The sequence below is a fragment of the Nylanderia fulva genome, unplaced genomic scaffold (assembly GCF_048542155.1).
Source record: "Nylanderia fulva isolate GAGA-0341 unplaced genomic scaffold, ASM4854215v1 Scaffold50, whole genome shotgun sequence".
Taxonomy (NCBI): Eukaryota; Metazoa; Arthropoda; class Insecta; order Hymenoptera; family Formicidae; genus Nylanderia; species Nylanderia fulva.
This window is the reverse complement of record NW_028190588.1, coordinates 255,295-275,789: the sequence shown is the minus strand read 5'-3', so window position 1 is coordinate 275,789 and position 20,495 is coordinate 255,295. Positions and strand designations below refer to the sequence as shown.

The 20,495-nt window shown below is 35.5% G+C and overlaps 1 protein-coding gene across 2 annotated transcripts in view; it reads right to left on the bottom strand.

The window, feature by feature from the left end:
• The window catches only part of Mitf (transcription factor Mitf), a 75,421-nt gene extending 55,225 nt beyond the window's left edge, over positions 1 to 20,196 (bottom strand). Inside the window, exon 1 of one of the 2 annotated variants that reach the window (XM_029310357.2) lies at positions 19,300 to 20,196. In XM_029310357.2, coding sequence (XP_029166190.1) covers positions 19,300 to 19,490 — 191 coding nt within the window. In that variant the 5' untranslated portion in view covers positions 19,491 to 20,196. Of the gene's footprint in view, positions 1 to 5,974; positions 6,416 to 19,299 lie in introns of those variants that run through there. The other variant, XM_029310356.2, reaches the window with a different exon arrangement.
• Positions 20,197 to 20,495: the final 299 nt, after the last annotated feature.

Genomic DNA, 20,495 nt, shown 5'->3' with positions numbered 1-20,495 from the left:
CGATATAAATCGCGATAATATGGAAAGCAGCTTCTTTGTCGGATTAATGTACACTCTCGACTAAGATGTCGGCTTCGGACGAACGAGGCCGTACGTGCACAGAATTTCATCGTCGAGACGGAGATTATCGTCGCGGGTGGGTTCTCGATCGTGAAATTCGAACAGCCATTTACTCCGATATTCGATATTCCGGCGCGAGAGAATTAATCTTAAAGAGCACACGAGTGAATTGATAGCGAGACTAAACTACAATAAGTAAGATAACGTAGTGTGTAAATATACATAAGTTTCTAATATATTCCCATAGAATATAGAATGATAGTAAATAATTCTTTTCTCAACATCATACTTTGGAGAAAATGACGGAATTATTCAATATTTTTAAATAATTTTTAATAGACTCATAATGTATCGGATTTATCAAGTTAAGAATTTTTATTGCTTATAAAGGAAGACTCAATAAATTTTATAAATTTAAAGCAGAGACTTTCAGTCTGCAAAAGTTCTCTATGGAATTGAAATGTACGACATAAAGATGAGATAAAAACTCTCGCAAGATATATTTGGTGTCATATTAAATGCCATGCCGCTCTCGAATTCTCTCCCATAGCGCTCCTCAAGTTCTCCCGCTCTGTAGAATTTAATAACAGATCGACGACCCCGCGTCCGCGAAACAAACTGGCTAGAAATAAATTCTTCCTTTGCCACCCGCTTTCTTCAACGTCGCTAATACCAGCTACAAAAGTTTCGTGGGGTTTATGAAAAGCAAAGAAAGTGTCGACTGATAATAACAATCATAATCGTAATAAGCAGGCAGCGGAAAACGATTACCCTCGGGGTGGAACGATGAAAACTTGCCGAGAAAACTTCATCGAGTTTAAGGGAAACGAGGCGAAGGAGAGGAAAAAAAGACGGGGACAAAAAAGGGAGGAAAAATGAAAAAAAAAAAAAAAATAATAATAAGACGGAGAGAAAAGATAACGAGACGGAAATACGATGTTAAGGTACGGGGGAGTGGTCCTTTAAAATATTATGCCAACCAATACCTCGCCAACAGACTAGCAGTTCCAATTTGCGACTTTTATAAATATGTCATTCACGTAAGCCGTACTCCTTCGTAATCTTGTCTCTTATCGCGTACGCTCGATTTTCTCTGCGCATATTGTGAACCATCACACATACTGTTTGTGCTGCAAATAATGTCATAGAAACTTTGGAATACGATACAAAAATAGAGAAAGACCAACATCGAACAATATAAAAAAAACAATATGTTCGATAGCAAGATATATGGCGTCCCAGATTTATCAAAACAATTCTACAGATAAATCCTTTCAAAATAATAGATTGATATCGAATTTTATATCGCAAATATTTCCATTAATTTCGAGTATAGAAAATAGTTTTTCGTTGCTTTCTCTGGAAAATATCCTGTATAAAGATGTGAAATAAAAAAAAAAAACCTGAAGTTCGATGAAAGATGTAAGAAATATAAAAGACTGAAAGTGGAAGCTAAAAGTATAGCTTGTAATTAACAATGTTGAAAAGTGAAGAAACTTTCCATGCCGACCGGAATTATACGGTGCACTCGATTAATCCACAGTAACGAAGCTTTCTAACAAAGTGCACTTAAGTCGCTACGCCTTGCTAAATGACCACTACCTTCCCTGTTATAGCATTACAAATTTTTCACCGTTAATCACAATCCGCCCGGACGAAAAGATCGCGTGAAACATTTTGCGTCGATTGAGCGTCGCGTTAATTCGAACAGGAAACTTTTAATTGTTGGAGCGCGGAGACGAGAAAGTAACGATTATTATTGCAATATTTTCTAGCTCTCTATTATTGCACATATAAAAGAGATAAAAACTGTCGTGCAATTCTCTGTAATACAATCTATTATAATTTGCACAACAAACAAAGAATATTTTTTTTTTAATTTCTGCAAATTTTCTCTTTCCCCATAATTACATATTTTTCTTCCGAACAAAATGATGTTAATCGATACCAAGATATCTTCTATGGTTTCAGACAACGATAATGATTTAGCGATAATATGAGTATCGAATGTCGATCTCGATCGATCAATCGACACGTGCCTCGCAGTAGAGACTCGGGGCCCATTAAGCTCGGAACTCTCGCGCGAGATTACGCTTTCGCAAGCTTCTCTCGATGCGGAGGGTAAACGCGGAGTTTGCCGGCCGGAAAATTACGCAAGTTGACCGTACGGAATCTCGACCGTAATCTTCGGCGCGTACATGCATATATACGTGCGGTGGCTGTGAATCGTGCCGTACGATCGGGCGATACGGATTCGGGTTATGCAAATACACGAGAATCGAAGAGAGAGAGAGAGAGAGAAGAAGATCCGGCCGATACGTTACCGTTACCGTTACCATTCTCGCTTACCGTAGCGGAACCGGGGTAAGGTAATCGAAAGCCCCTGGACGAAAATCAGGAACAAGGTCGTGCGACCAGCACGTGCGCGCGCGAGACGTAATTAGCCCGTGCGACAAAGCGATTTAGCGAGAAATTATTCGCGATACGGTCTCTCGGTGTAACATTTACGGCGCAAGGATGGCCGTCGGGCATGAGTTGTGTAATTTAATCGCGTATGAATTATATACACACACGAGGATCGGTTAATTCTCCGCGATATACAATCGCGTGACTGTATAACGAAAGAGAGATTGGCTACCTTCCTAAATAGAAATGATTTTCTTCTCAAATTATTTGCGTCCGTATATACCTGGTATTATAGTGCGCGAAATCATATGATGAACACCGTGTATTATTATATGGCAAAAATAGATTAATCGCAGTATATAGCTATAAACAGAAATTTGCAGAATCATAATAATAAGCTGCGATCATCGCCGCTGATAAATGCGCGCGAGTTAAAAGCACCAATTTTCCGAACGAAAATGAGTATATAGTATTGTCGTTGAATGCGTATGATCAGATCTGTAACATTTATAGAGCAAAACTGGCCACGGATTATAACGGCGTAATTTCGTCAAATTGAGAAACACTGAGACATCAAAAATTCGTTAATTTATCATTTAAATATCGATAGCTTTTTTTACTATTTTATACAATTTTTACATTTATTTTAAAATTGTCTGCTGCCACCAATAAGTCTAAAAAGTTGTTACTTCTCGCTTTTATATTTTTAGAATAGTTGATGGCGAGAGAGAACGAGCTAAAAATAAAACGTGATAATCTATAAACTTACGCTAAAAATAACCGCATTAGAGCCATACTTAAATTTCTATCTAGTTGAAATGCGCAAAGTCATTGTCGCTAGTTATATGCAAATGATTATATATATATATTTATATATATATGTATATATATATATATATACATATATCGATACAAGCGACTTAAAAACGTGCATTTCAACTCCAAGCAGTGACTCGTTTTCGGAGGATGCTTCGTTCCGATCTGGATCAGATCCAAATGTCAGTGCGAAACGCACGTACGGAAAAAAACCGTACCAATATGGATTTCGATGTTTACATTAGCCTCCAGAGAAGTGCATTTTCGCGCGTGTACGAGTGCGACACGACCGGAAGCGAAAAATATCTGATAATTTGTGCGCGCCAAGTACAGTAGGATGCGCGCGATGAATCGCACCGTCGCGTTTCCTGCTTTTATCCGAAAGGAAAAAAACCTCCGACTAATTTATACGCGGCTATTAATAGGGAATTATGTTCCTGTAACTTCCATATTCATTTTCGGCCTCCAATCTGACGGCAACGGCGCTCATAATTTTCCACCTGCGCCCCTTTTCCTCAATAGCCCGCCCTCCGGTATAACACGAAATTGTTTGAATATTTATGACGTGTATGCAATTGTGTGAAACTGGTGTTACGCGATGTATTTTGCGCACACCGATAATAATCGATGGAGAGATGTACCCGGGGCGTTTGTACCGGGAAGAAGAGACGATTAAATTCGTATGATTTGAACGCGTGCTATGTTTATGTTGTATTATGACAAGCTCGATTAAACGTAACGCGAGAACTAAATTTAACATCGGATCATTCAGACACGATAGAAATTTTAGATCGATGATAGTCGCGGCGATATTTTCGAGAGAATACCGTATGATAATATGATAACATATTATTCGAATGGTAATGTAATAATTAAATTGACCCGATTTCGTTAATACGATTGCGAAATAACGTGGAAATTAAATACAATTACATAATTGAAATATTTCATCTTATATACTATTACTTTTTATCGAAGATGAAAAATACATTCGGTATCTTGAAAATGAAATATCTCTATTAATTTGTAAACAAGATATTACTATCAAATATCTCTCTGCATGTAATAATGCCAGATAAATAACGTTTGGTATATATTTTATCACGAGGTTATACGAGCAATAAGGATGTTGACGTTGAAATAAAACGTTGACGTCTCTCGTCGACAACATACATACATCAGGGAATTGATTTGAGATTCGGCGATTTTAACGGATGCCATTTTCCGCGAACAGATTACGACGGAAGTTTTCGGACGACGTCTTCAAAGTGACGAAATTGCGCAATATATTCGAAGACCTGGTTGCAATTTGCATGGCGCTTCGATGCACTTCGCGAACGGATACGACGGATACTCGCATCGTTGCATCGCATCGCATCGCATCGCATCGTGGCTATGCTGCCACGCTGATTGCTCACAAATGCAAAGTGTTGTCTACGGGCATAGACGAGTGATTCGCCGTTCAGTGAGGAATTGCGAGACAAGGACGTTTAAATTTGGATGTAGTGTTTACGACCGACGTGTAGACGATGTGCGCGACGATCAACTGATGCAGCGCGCGCATCAAATAGAGGAAGACGACGACGAGGAATTCTCAATACGGGACGACATCGATGGATTATAAACCGAGAACATATAACGGCGACGTAAACCGACGAAGAATGGACTGAACGGAGTGATTTGCTCACATAGTATTTCCGGGAGATCGGTTCCCTCGTGAACCCAAGATAATAGGAATTCGTATTTTTAACCACAAATTCTCTCGTCACACTTTATTTATTTCTCCGAGAATTCATTTATATCCTTTATATTTGATGTGACGATTAATCAATTTTTGAGAACTTTATTAAAGTAGGATTTTAATTAAAAGGAGAACTGAAACAAAGCACTAAGAGATAAGTAGTATTCAGAATTTTATGGCTCTTTTATATATAATAGTCGAGACACGAAAATATTATTCATTCACGCGCATGCAACTATCAAAATAGCTGTGCTATCTTTAGTTTCTATAGAATTAGTCAGACACGATTATGGAAGTATATACGACGATGTATTTAAGGAATTCGAAACCAACACTTAAAATTACATCACTCGAAAACGGAAATGATAAGTAGGAACAAATGGTTATAAGTATCGTATAACCATTATAGCTGTCTCTATATACATGTGTACATACACACACAAATTATTATTATGGTAATATGGTATTGAAAGAATTTTATAGAATTTTTAGAATTTTTCTGATTCAATATTTATCACAATAAAAACATTAATATCACAATGAGATGTAAAATATGTTGAATTAATTTTACTATGTACATGTTTATATTTTTTGTGATAAATTTTTAAAAAGAAAATTCTCTCCATGTGCTCTTAAAAATCTACCCTTAAACTCTAGAACAAGAGGCAATAGTGGGCAATCGAAATGCCTGCGAAAGAGATTAAAATTAACGGCAAAGAAATAAAATTGCGATTTTGTAACTAAATCACAATTTTCCGGGTAAATTTGAAGAGAAAATTCTATCCGTGTGCTCTTGGAAATCTACACTTAAACTCTCGAACAAGAGGCAATATCGGGTAATCGAAATGCCTGCGAAAGGGATTAAAATTAACGGCAAATAAGTAAAATTGTATAGAATGCGCACATATAACATCAGACACTAAGGAAGTTAGTTCTCGTTCGGTGCAATACCAGCCTTGCAGTCGCGTGGCGCGCAAAGATCGCGCCACGTTGGAAACGGAACGGCTGTCGGGGGCAACCGGGTCGAGCGTCCCGTCGACGATCGACGGGTCCATCTCGAGGATCATCCGCAGATCTTCGTCGATGCCGATGTGGACACGTACCCGTTGCTGCTCGTCGTCGACGGGCGAGCGCGCCGTAACGGGACGATCGTACGGCAGAGACGAGACCGACGTCTCGGCGCGCGCCGGCGGCGACGGCGACGGCACCGACGTCGACGTCGACGTCGTCGACGGCCGTCGTGTCACGACGTCGACGTCGTTGATGCGATCCAACCGCAAGACCAGCTCCTCGAACTCGACGATCTGTCGCGCGGTATCGAACACGCCACCGCCTTGCATCGCACGTTTCCGCACGCGCGCGCACGCACGCGTGCGATCAGTCGGCCCGGGGCGTCGCGACGCTACTACTAAAACCGGAGCCAGCATCGCCGGCGATTACGAGGAGCGATGACGACGGCGGCCAAGAAGCGCCAGCGACGGACGGGATGTGTGCTCGAAACACTATACAGGTACCTATGGACCATTCTCGCGTTTTCGGTCCACCCGTCCTGCTTCTTTCGCCTCTTCCTCTTCCGCGGAAGATGGACAGCTGACGTCTGTCTATTTCTCGCGTTCTCGCCGCACGCGCGATTTATTTTCACACCAACTCGGCGCGGCGTGTCTGAAAACCGCGTCAAGAGACACACGCGCGCTCGTCTTTATTAAACAACCGTTTACGATCGTTGATCCTATACATGCGGCATTCATAGAAAGGCATCGCGGTTTGCCAAATTGATTATATCAAAAAGATGTATACCCTTTGTAATTCAGATTTTAAGTATATATAACGTGAACAGAATGAAATTTAATGACTAATTTCATGGTTAATAATAAATGATTGCAAACATATTTATAATATGCTATACATAATTTGTCTAGAAAAAATTTTATAGAATTTAAAGGTTGTACAGCGTTTTATTTTTTATGCGTGAATAACATCATTTAAAAAGTATTTAAAATGTATAATCCTTTTAAATAAAGTAGCAGAGAGTTTAATATGTTCCAAATAGAAGGATAATATTAAAATTTAATTAAATGTGTACATTTTTTAATTTAGTTTAACTACTCTAAAATAAAATAATGTAAAATAACATAGCTAGAAAACAACTGAATATAAATTAAAATATCGTAAACTACATAAATATGAGGTTTTTCTCATTTAGGATGATATGTGTACGTAATGAAAAATCGTAATAAAATGACACATAATTTCCACATTGATATGTTTGCATCATTCACGTAATTGCAAATCAAGGGAATCACTCAACTATACATCTTCATCGACGGATAAAAATTTATCACCTTCCTCCCTTCCTAATAAATAACACCATTCGTGTTCGTACACATCGTATTGAAATTTATTATTGCTCGTCTGTCTTGCTTGACTAATTCTATTTAACGATACTTTGTCCAGAGATCATAAAATTCTGCAAAGATACCGCGGCGAAAAAAACTTAAACTCCAATTAGCGTTAACGATAATCAATCCTTTTATTTTATTTATCTTTTATAATTATCTTTGCTTTTCAAATTAAATTGCAAACTTTTCATATATATTAAACTGTTGAAATTAATTATATCGTTTTTACAATAAAACATTATACACATAATAGTACATAGAAATTTATACGGAAATATTTCACGAATATAATTAAAAATTAAAATAAAATTATGAATAATTTAGTTATTAACGTTAAATAGAATTATTTTTGTCTTCGATAATAATTGAAAATACACATACGATATATATAGATATTTTTTGATATTTATATACGTACTTTATTCGCGTGTATATATACTTCTCATATCATTTGTCATATCAATTTATTACACCTAAATCATGTCTATTTGGTCAAGAGATACAAAACTAATTCTATGAAACTCTCGACAACGCGAGTGCCCTGTGCACACACAGGTGCACGATACGTCTTGCATCACATACTACGGCATGGCTCATCCGTTCAAAGACGCGTTACGTAACTTACGACGAGAAGCAGCTGCCGGCGTACGCGATCGCGCACGGCAAATAGGAAAATAGCTTGAAAAATACAAAAAGAATATCGTCATTGGTGCAAAAAAAGCGTCGTCTCGTCGTGACCGAGGAAACTGGTATCGCGTTTTCGCGAGCGCCGCGAAGGCGGCAACGGGCGCACTTATCGGAATTTCCAGTCATTGCACCAGCTAATGCGAGTATCGAGCCGGCTCGTGCCGGATTCGTGGCAGCCGTTCTCATCCATCTGCTACGAGAGAGAAAAAGAGAGGGAGAAGGAGAGAAATTATCAATATATGTCGGCATTGTCTGGCAGAGTTCGCCCGCTTTTGTCGGTTCAGCTTGGAATTGCGTCTTGCAGAAAGGGACGTACAACATTTTGCCCACCACAAATATATCTCGTACTTTCTCGTAGGAAAAATTATAATAAAGTAGCATTATTCAAGGGAATTAGGAGAATTACCGCACCGACGCGTTCGCTAATTATTATGCATTACTGTTTGATTAATTTCTATTTAATTGACAATATTAATTGATAATATCTCAAGTTAATTTTCAAAAAAAAAAGAGAGAAAAGGCTAGAGAGAGAAAAAGAGAAATATTACTAAAATACCTTCATCATGGAGAAATGATTCATTATTGATATTGGAATTATTATTCACAACTATTGTATTGTTAACATTATTATTATTATTTTTATTTTTATTCTTATTGTAATTACTATGCAATAAAACAGCGTAATAGCGGCATATGTTTAACATCAAAAACGGAAGAAAGAACTTTACGCTCTTGCATTACACGATAAAAATAGAATGCGTTTCTTTTGTAAAACGAATTGTACAACATATCGAAATCATTATCGTGCTCGCTGATGACGCATGACATTCGCAGGCACAGTACTCATTGCACTTAATCATTTGTAACATAGAATTAAGTCTGCAAATAATTAACTCAAATTATACGAAATTGACAATATTGTGTCAACGATGCGAACAATTAAATGCAATATAAATACAACAAAAATAACATTTTAAATTAGAGTAACAAAAATTTATATATCAGGGTCTTTTCGTTTTGTTATTAAATTAACGAAGGTCGCTATTTAATTTTTGCTTCACCAAAAAGAATCGAAGGCGGAAAAAATTATAACTAGATAATGCGCGCAAATTATTTCACGTCCTTGCGAGGCAAGGAACTTATGGCGAAATCATGGCTTGACACAACAGATATGACAAATCCTTGACAAATAGGGAAAAAACTGAGACCAATTTCTATTGTGCATAGAGAAAAACGTCGCAATTATAAGAATCATATCGCATGACTTTTAAATGACGCATTTAAATTTTTATAAAAATAAACCAAAAAATTGTCAAGATTTAATTATACTCTAATCATAGAGTATTTAGATAAGAGAATTGTATTCTGTGATGTCAGAGAGCTGGAAAATCTAGACATTATCATTGAATACACTCGAGAAAATTCCGGAAATCGCAGCGTCCATTTCCGGTCCAAAGGTTAATTTGACTTGAAAATTATACGTAGGAAACTAGAATGGCTTACGGAAAATGCATTTCTACTTTTGGCTTTAAAACTACGACCAGAACAGATTCCAGACATTGTAATTTTTCCGTGTTTAGCGACTAAAAATGCGCTACTTTAAATGGTTAAATCTTTTACTTCTTTAGAAAAAGCGTCCAATATATTTCCGATCTTAAACAACAAATATCATTTTCGAAACATATTAATCCTTTTGTGCTAAAATATTTTATAAATTAATAACAATTATAATATTTGAAACAAGAATATTAAGAGTTTTTTTATCATAATAAAATTTAGATAAAAATAAATAAAATTGAATACACTCGAGAAAATTCCGGAAATCGCAGCGTCCATTTCCGGTCCAAAGGTTAATTTGACTTGAAAATTATACGTAGGAAACTAGAATGGCTTACGGAAAATGCATTTCTACTTTTGGCTTTAAAACTACGACCAGAACAGATTCCAGACATTGTAATTTTTCCGTGTTTAGCGACTAAAAATGCGCTACTTTAAATGGTTAAATCTTTTACTTCTTTAGAAAAAGCGTCCAATATATTTCCGATCTTAAACAACAAATATCATTTTCGAAACATATTAATCCTTTCGTGCTAAAATATTTTATAAAATAATAACAATTATAATATTTGAAACAAGAATATTAAGAGTTTTTTTATCATAATAAAATTTAGATAAAAATAAATAAAATTGTTTACATCAAGAATTAATAATTTTTTTCGACTATCTAGTTGTGTTGTTATATAATTAGTAATTAGTAAAAAATGTAGTTAAAAACTACAGACTGGTCGAAGATTTGAAATCTGCCAAATGGAAACCGTAAAGTAAAAAAAAATAAACTAGGCAAAGAATTTAAGTAGATTTTGACAGGAAAAATCAGACGAATGTCTTGGCGCGTATTCATACATTTTTTTAATGTGAAAACAACTATTTTTTTGTGGAGATATGTGAAGTTTCTTCAGTTTCTTCTTCGTTATATATTTATATTGAATAGTTATTACTTTTACACATTCATATCAATCAACTAAATCAACAATCAATTAAAATTTGATTAAATATATTTTTATAAAATTTTAACATGACTCTCTTCACAAAATATGTCATACGGAAGAATCTAAGAAATTATAAAGAAAATTAAAATCCAATTAAACTGCATATCAAAAAGAGAAAGTGAAAATGTTAATTTTTATGATGCAACATATACATATATACATGATATTAACTATCTTATCATATTCAATTTTAAAATAAATATGATTCATCACGTTTACATTCTGAATCGCGCCAAGTCACGAAACATTTTTCAAGGACTATACTAATGATATCTAATGATCAATCACAGTAAAATAAGCCCTATCTTCCTGTACACAAAGACTATTTAATCTTACAAACCCGCGATTGCAAATATTCCAGTGTATATAAACAAATGTGTCGAACGCGAGAGAATGTAATTGAAAATCAATCAGTAAAATTATGGTCAATTTAAAACAATAAAAGAGTCTGGCTTTCTATGTTATAATAACATACAAGAAATAAAATAGTTATTTCATTTTGTTGAATGTTTTTCCAAAATTTGAAATGTTTAGCTTCTTAAGGGTTTTAATTTCCCTTTTTTTATATTAGAACATTTTTAAGAATTTTTTAAGCATTTTAATTTTCCTTTCTTTTTTATATAATACAATATTTAAAAAATATAAAGCATAAAATTCATTTACAATAGAAATCGTTTTCCCAACCGTATTTATAAAGTAGCACTTCGTTTTCTACTTCCGTTGATTGCCTTTATCGAAGAGATCGTTGATCCCTTCGTTGGAACTCCTACCTTCCTCAATATAAACTTGAAAGCAATAAAGCTGAAGGTCAAACCGATGCTTCGCGAGATGACATACAAAAATCGAAAATCATTCGTGAAACGGCTTCTTATCAAAGCTTTTTCGTCTTTCTACGCTTTCTCTCTATCTCCCTCCGTTTTCCTTCTCTGTCTCTCCTTTTCTCCATCTCTCCGTCTTAATTGCTTCCTATTGCAACGCGATCTCCTTCCGATCGTATTTCTCCCAGCAATAAAGCATACACAACGTAAATTAGATCATTGATCTCGCGATTCAACATGCATTCACAGCTACAAATTGTCTAATGATAAATTAGATTCACACGTTGCCAATTCCCGAAAGATTATTGATAACGATTATCCGTCTCTCAATGTTCCAGCCGAAAATCATTATTATTCGCTCGCATATGTATGTATTTGCATATGTGTGGGGTAACACATTACTACTGCTCGTGAACGCGTTATCTGAAGACAATCGTCTACATCACGTACTGTAAATTGTCATATCATAGATACTTGCGAAATATCAGCGTCACAAGTGAAACGGTAAACAATAAAATTCTGATCCTCATAACTTTTTAGCAATTAGAACAAACATATCAAAATGTGATTGCTAAACTTATATAGCTACATATATAAAAATATTATTATTATATTATGATATAAAATTGTATATAATACAATTTTTTTCCGTATAAAAAATGATTTTACAATGATTCGTAATATTATTAAAATAAATGTGAAGAAATGTGATTCGCATAAAGTCAACAACGTGTAACAAGGTTAAAACCATTTTTCATTGTTAATAGATAAATATTTTCTAAAGGGAAACTTGCACAAGAACTAAGCACAATATTTCTTATAAGTATAAATTTAACGTATAAGACGGGCAACAAGAGCCAAATCGCGGATGACAATGCGTTATCCTAACGAAATTAAATAATTTTTCGTTAGAATTAAAATACCGGTGCACAAGGCACCAAATTTTTACTTGGACACGGCCAAGATTTTAAATATGAAATAATCTCATATTTTGAGATTTAATTTCAATACCCCTTTAACCCCCCTACGGAAAATAAATAAATGAATGCAAGAGAAAAATATAGATCCGAAAATCGCTGAATCGGGAATCGAACCCGAGACCTTTCGCTTGCCGGGCGACTGCTCTTCCAGCTGAGCTATTCAGATCCTTTCGATTCTATACTTTTCTCTGTTATATATATTAATGTTGGTAAACAAACGCATTTTTTAAGCCAGCGTGTATCAAATATAAGAGTTTTAACAAGGCTCTGTAATATAAATATAAATTTAACGTATAAGACGGGCAACAAGAGCCAAATCGCGGATGACAATGCGTTATCCTAACGAAACTAAATAATTTTTCGTTAGAATTAAAATACCGGTGCACAAGGCACCAAATTTTTACTTGGACACGGCCAAGATTTTAAATATGAAATAATCTCATATTTTGAGATTTAATTTCAATACCCCTTTAACCCCCCTACGGAAAATAAATAAATGAATGCAAGAGAAAAATATAGATCCGAAAATCGCTGAATCGGGAATCGAACCCGAGACCTTTCGCTTGCCGGGCGACTGCTCTTCCAGCTGAGCTATTCAGATCCTTTCGATTCTATACTTTTCTCTGTTATATATATTAATGTTGGTAAACAAACGCATTTTTTAAGCCAGCGTGTATCAAATATAAGAGTTTTAACAAGGCTCTGTAATATAAATATAAATTTAACGTATAAGACGGGCAACAAGAGCCAAATCGCGGATGACAATGCGTTATCCTAACGAAACTAAATAATTTTTCGTTAGAATTAAAATACCGGTGCACAAGGCACCAAATTTTTACTTGGACACGGCCAAGATTTTAAATATGAAATAATCTCATATTTTGAGATTTAATTTCAATACCCCTTTAACCCCCCTACGGAAAATAAATAAATGAATGCAAGAGAAAAATATAGATCCGAAAATCGCTGAATCGGGAATCGAACCCGAGACCTTTCGCTTGCCGGGCGACTGCTCTTCCAGCTGAGCTATTCAGATCCTTTCGATTCTATACTTTTCTCTGTTATATATATTAATGTTGGTAAACAAACGCATTTTTTAAGCCAGCGTGTATCAAATATAAGAGTTTTAACAAGGCTCTGTAATATAAATATAAATTTAACGTATAAGACGGGCAACAAGAGCCAAATCGCGGATGACAATGCGTTATCCTAACGAAACTAAATAATTTTTCGTTAGAATTAAAATACCGGTGCACAAGGCACCAAATTTTTATTTGGACACGGCCAAGATTCTAAATATGAAATAATCTCATATTTTGAGATTTAATTTCAATACCCCTTTAACCCCCCTACGGAAAATAAATAAATAAATGCAAGAGAAAAATATAGATCCGAAAATCGCTGAATCGGGAATCGAACCCGAGACCTTTCGCTTGCCGGGCGACTGCTCTTCCAGCTGAGCTATTCAGATCCTTTCGTTTCTATACTTTTCTCTGTTATATATATTAATGTTGGTAAACAAACGCATTTTTTAAGCCAGCGTGTATCAAATATAAGAGTTTTAACAAGGCTCTGTAATATAAACTTATTTATTTTCCGTAGGGGGGTTAAAGGGGTATTAAAATTAAATCTCAAAATATAAGATTATTTCATATTTAAAATCTTGGCCGTGTCCAAGTAAAAATTTGGTGCCTTGTGCACCGGTATTTTAATTCTAACGAAAAATTATTTAGTTTCGTTAGGATAACGCATTGTCATCCGCGATTTGGCTCTTGTTGCCCGTCTTATACGTTAAATTTATATTTATATTACAGAGCCTTGTTAAAACTCTTATATTTGATACACGCTGGCTTAAAAAATGCGTTTGTTTACCAACATTAATATATATAACAGAGAAAAGTATAGAATCGAAAGGATCTGAATAGCTCAGCTGGAAGAGCAGTCGCCCGGCAAGCGAAAGGTCTCGGGTTCGATTCCCGATTCAGCGATTTTCGGATCTATATTTTTCTCTTGCATTCATTTATTTATTTTCCGTAGGGGGGTTAAAGGGGTATTGAAATTAAATCTCAAAATATGAGATTATTTCATATTTAAAATCTTGGCCGTGTCCAAGTAAAAATTTGGTGCCTTGTGCACCGGTATTTTAATTCTAACGAAAAATTATTTAGTTTCGTTAGGATAACGCATTGTCATCCGCGATTTGGCTCTTGTTGCCCGTCTTATACGTTAAATTTATATTTATATTACAGAGCCTTGTTAAAACTCTTATATTTGATACACGCTGGCTTAAAAAATGCGTTTGTTTACCAACATTAATATATATAACAGAGAAAAGTATAGAATCGAAAGGATCTGAATAGCTCAGCTGGAAGAGCAGTCGCCCGGCAAGCGAAAGGTCTCGGGTTCGATTCCCGATTCAGCGATTTTCGGATCTATATTTTTCTCTTGCATTCATTTATTTATTTTCCGTAGGGGGGTTAAAGGGGTATTGAAATTAAATCTCAAAATATGAGATTATTTCATATTTAAAATCTTGGCCGTGTCCAAGTAAAAATTTGGTGCCTTGTGCACCGGTATTTTAATTCTAACGAAAAATTATTTAGTTTCGTTAGGATAACGCATTGTCATCCGCGATTTGGCTCTTGTTGCCCGTCTTATACGTTAAATTTATATTTATATTACAGAGCCTTGTTAAAACTCTTATATTTGATACACGCTGGCTTAAAAAATGCGTTTGTTTACCAACATTAATATATATAACAGAGAAAAGTATAGAATCGAAAGGATCTGAATAGCTCAGCTGGAAGAGCAGTCGCCCGGCAAGCGAAAGGTCTCGGGTTCGATTCCCGATTCAGCGATTTTCGGATCTATATTTTTCTCTTGCATTCATTTATTTATTTTCCGTAGGGGGGTTAAAGGGGTATTGAAATTAAATCTCAAAATATGAGATTATTTCATATTTAAAATCTTGGCCGTGTCCAAGTAAAAATTTGGTGCCTTGTGCACCGGTATTTTAATTCTAACGAAAAATTATTTAGTTTCGTTAGGATAACGCATTGTCATCCGCGATTTGGCTCTTGTTGCCCGTCTTATACGTTAAATTTATATTTATATTACAGAGCCTTGTTAAAACTCTTATATTTCTTATAAGTGTTCATTCGTCGCTGCATCTATGTATATGCACAATTGAAATTTTAGCTTAGGCTCATGTTACCTCTCCGTGAGTATCAATTAACGCCCAGCAGATGAAACTGATTAGGCAAGAACTTTCGGGAGCAATTCGAGCACACCAGGAAACTCTCGAAGACTGTGAAAGTTGATATTCGCGGTGTGCGCTCAGCTTCTCACCTGGCACTCGCGGATTATTGGTACTCGAAAATCTAATATCAGTTAAGATTAAGATACATGAACTACTATCTATCACAAAGATAAGCGCGTGTTTTCTTGGGAGATCGTAATTACCAATCGCGATTGCTTGCCACTATTATTGCTCATGATTTAGCGAACGCGAAGTTGAGCTTTTATATGTTGTCTTGTTGATAGATTCATGACCAACGACATGCCCCTTTTATGCGCCATTTAAAAGCCTATAGTTGCACGATGCAGAGTCCACTTTATTCGATGCATAACAGCAAAATCATTAAAATGAAATGTTTCCTGAAACATTCTATCAAGGAGAGTGCACGGCCTTCCCCTCACCGATTTTAACGAAAATTTTTTTATGTGTAGTACTTAGAAACAAATTCTGTTAAAGCGAGAGAATGCGCTTCTCAAGCGTTCGTCTAAAAAAAATGTTAAAGATTTGCCAGCATGTCTTAAGCCGTTACTATTTTTTTTTCTTTGTGTAATTTATTTTTTTTTGTTTCTAGAAATATTTTTTAACGTTAATAAATAAATATAAAGTTTTTTTAATTATTGGCATTTAATTTTTAACATGTTGTTCTATATATTTAAAGAAAATTCGAATGCTTTCTGTCAAAAATATAATATAAAGAAATATTTAATATTATACAAGAAATATATTACTATTAATTGAACACATAAATAAATTTACAATAATAATATTTAATAATAATTATTAATTATTTACAATAATAATTTTTTTTAGACGAACGCTTGAGAAGCGCATTCTCTCGCTTTAACAAAATTTGTTTCTAATGTACTACACATAAAAAAATTTTCGTTAAAATCGGTGAGGAGGGGAAGGCCGTGCACTCCCCTTGTATGTAAATTTTTCTATTTTATTCCTCATATACTTTTTACGTAAATATAGTTTTTTTACTATCTAATTTTATTTTATCGAATTATTTTTTTATTTTGCTGAAGATCTAAATAATAAAGATGTTGCACTTTCATGATTAGAATCACGGCACATTTTGATGCTGTCAAAAACGGGACATGTGCGAGATTTGATTGGATTTGATTCGATTTTGCAGTCAAAATTGGAATTGGAATTTTTTCTTTTTTTTTTCTTTTTTATATGTATAATACGTGGTATATAGACCCGATATGTGGTTCTCACTTTAATCGATAAGATACCATCTCCGAGCACAGAATACTAAAAAAAATTTTTTTTAACAAATTTGTGCTTATGGTTCGTAAATTTTTCAAATATCATTCATAAAAATTCGAAAGTATCTATTTCTTTCAAGTCTTACATAAATCAAATAAAAATAAAATGAAAAATTGTAAATATAATATTAGTATTACCTTTTTTTTTAAATTACATATTAATTTGACATACAGAATGTGTGTGTATATTATAATAAATGCGATACGCATTCATCATACCAGGTTTTATTCACTTTGCATTTTTTAAATTATTTTATTTTATTTTCTTATACAATTTTATTCCAATATCTTTCAAGAATAACAACTCAAGAACGCAATACACAAATATAGAAAATATCACTTGTTACTGAATAATAATGATAAATGATGTTGCGGGAAAGATCTAAATATCGTGAAATTTAGTGATTAAAACAAAAATAACGAAGATTTGTAAAAAAAAACTAGTTAATTAAAATGCACGTGACAAATTGCTATAATAAGTCATTTTTTATTAGATTCCTTACAAAAAATATTTTCTGTGTTTGCGCTGTGCTAGTATTTTTATACATCCTGCATTTGTTACTCGATTAGATAACTTACTCAGTTCTGCACGAGAACATGCATATGCATTTTAGAGTCATAATTCACTAAACATAAAAAAATGCTTAACAATTTTTAAATTACAGGCTGCAAATCATCCAAAAAGATAATTAATTTACCAAAAGCTTTGTATGCTAATCTTTACAATTCAGTAATAATAATAAATATAAATATAAAAATAAGGATATCTATAAAAAAACTTTAAAAAATGTTATATTTTTATCTAACAAAAAATTATGTGTATGTGTTTGTAAAACCAAGTTATAAATTTCTATGAAATAAATTTGTAAAGCTAATTTGTCTGAAAATTATTAATATACACGCACATTCTCGAATTTCTATAATCAATGATGTATCGCAAGTACATACATCTCGCACATGCCGTTATCAGGCGTGTATACATCATCAAATACAATTCCATCTTCCAAAATTTATCATATCAGTGACGTAAAACACGCTATAAAAGATGTGTATATTCTCAATGACAAATATGCAATAAACTGATATTCTTTAAACTTTTCTCAATTCAAAAATTATATTAAAATCTTATCAATTTTTTACCTAATTTTTCTTTAATATCTTGATTTTTTATAACAATATATATACTATATAATTTACTCATTTTTCTGTTGCATAATAAATATAGTACCTATTTTTTATCCCCCCCCCTCTCTCTCTCTCCTTTTACAATTTTTCTCTCTTTTTTGTCAATTAAATTTTAATCAAGCTATTTTCTATAGAAGACACTATTAGCATCTTCATAATATAATTTTAATCACTATGTTAAGGAAGGACATGTGGTTTTACACGCACGTGTATGTGTTTCAAACCCAATCTTATCGCCATTCAATATTATAACAATCAGAGCATCGCACCCGTATAGATAACGTTATTGTATTAACTCGATAATGATCGAGTTCGATGTATTACACTGTGTTTATTACGTCCTACATAATATAATTATTTCCTTTCATTTTATTTATTATTACTTTGAATTTGTATTAAAATTATATTCAAAGATTGGTTTAATTCTTTGTATTGATATTATAATTTTAGAATATATTTAAAATCGCGAATCATTATCTAGATGTAATTTTATATCACATCAGTTAGATTAAAAATAAATTATTACACGCTATGCGCTAAAGATCAAAGTTTCCTGAAACTCATAAAATGACACAGTGAAATTTCTATATCTTCCGCTTCTTTGTAATCGTTCGTGCACAGTGTAACTTGGTGATATCGCGTATTCCAAATAAAAGTATACATATCCTCCCACACGGACTGCAAAACTGGAGTTATCCGCCTCCTTTTGTTTGTACATCGGCATACATATTCCGCATAATTGTCATAAATGAAATTCACGTGTCCAATAATTATGATTAATATAATGCAAGTAATTTACATTCCCTCCTCTCTTTCTCTCTCTCTCTCTCTCTTCTCTCTCGTTAACCGCATCATCTCTCCAACATGATATCGTGCATGTTAATATTAATTGCTAAATCTCTCAGTGTTAATTAATATTAACAACACTAATAGATCCGCGGATTAGTGTCATTATCATTTGTTACCGTAACAATGTCAACGTCAATTAAAGAGAATTATCTCCCCTCGCATTATCTCGGTCTCGTATCAGTGTTTGACGAAGAAATACTTGGACTTTCTTTTTTCCGAGATATCGGGATCACGTACCTGCCGGTATCGGGCGCGCGGCTTTTCAGCTCGTAATACATCAGCTCCTTGGTGGAGGTCGACAGAAGGGACAGGGCCTGCTCGAATTCGTCGTCGTAATCCCCGACGACGTCATCGTAGTGCGCGTTCGGGTCGGCGACAGCGAGGGCGGTCGTGAGGTCGAAACCCATGTCGACTCCGGACTCGTCCATCGTCACGGAGTCTTCGAATGTGCCGCGCGCGGCCGCGCGCGCGACGAATCACGGCGGACCGGGCCGAACGCGCGCGTTCGAAAGTTTCGCGGAGCCTGGCGCGGCGCGAAACGCGACACCGCGTCGCGGAAAGATAAGCGATAAGAAGCGGGAAGAAGAAGACACGCGGGATGAAAAGGGGGATAACGAATGTTATTACACACGGAGAGAAAGAGAGAGGAAATGGAAGAGCCTTTCCGTCACGAGGGAGGGAGAGAGAGAAAGAGAGGACTTTTGTCTCCTTTTATGTTTATACGAGAGGGTTCAAGGGGAGATTATAGGGAGATGGATCACGAAGCACCGGCGAGGAGACTCCCATTTTGCGGAAGTGTCAAGAGTTTTCGCGCGAGTTCGCGGCGTTCGCGATTACGGCCACGCGTGCACGTGTGCGCGACTCCGTGACGTTTCTTATTCTCGGTTGCGACGCGCGTTCCATCGCCCCTTCGCGTGCGTTTTCACGGGATTTATCTCGGCACTGGCGACGATGACGACGACGACGACGACGACGACGACGACGACGACGAGCTACGACGATGCGTTTCACGCGGAGAAGAAGCGCGCGGAACAAGAAGACTCCGACGCGGACGCGAGACGAGACGAGCGTGACGCGCGCGTGTATCGGTACTACGCGGATCGCCCGTCCGCCGGGACCGCGAGGACGGAGGCGGCGTCGCGGCGGCGTCTGACTTATGACTGCCGCCATCTCGCGGCCGGCCGGCGGCGGTCTTTGAAATGGAAAGCTCCGCGTGGGTGACCTTCCGCGCGGACACGACTAGCTTTCGCGATGACCTTGCGTCGGAGACAGTGCGTTGTGCTTGGATGATTATTTAATTAGCTGGATAAAGATTGAGATGAAAATGTGGAAATTCATCTCTTATACATATGATAATGATTTTGATTTAAATATTTATAGATCAAAGATAAAATTATATTGCGACTCATCTAGATGACTTCTGGATAATATTA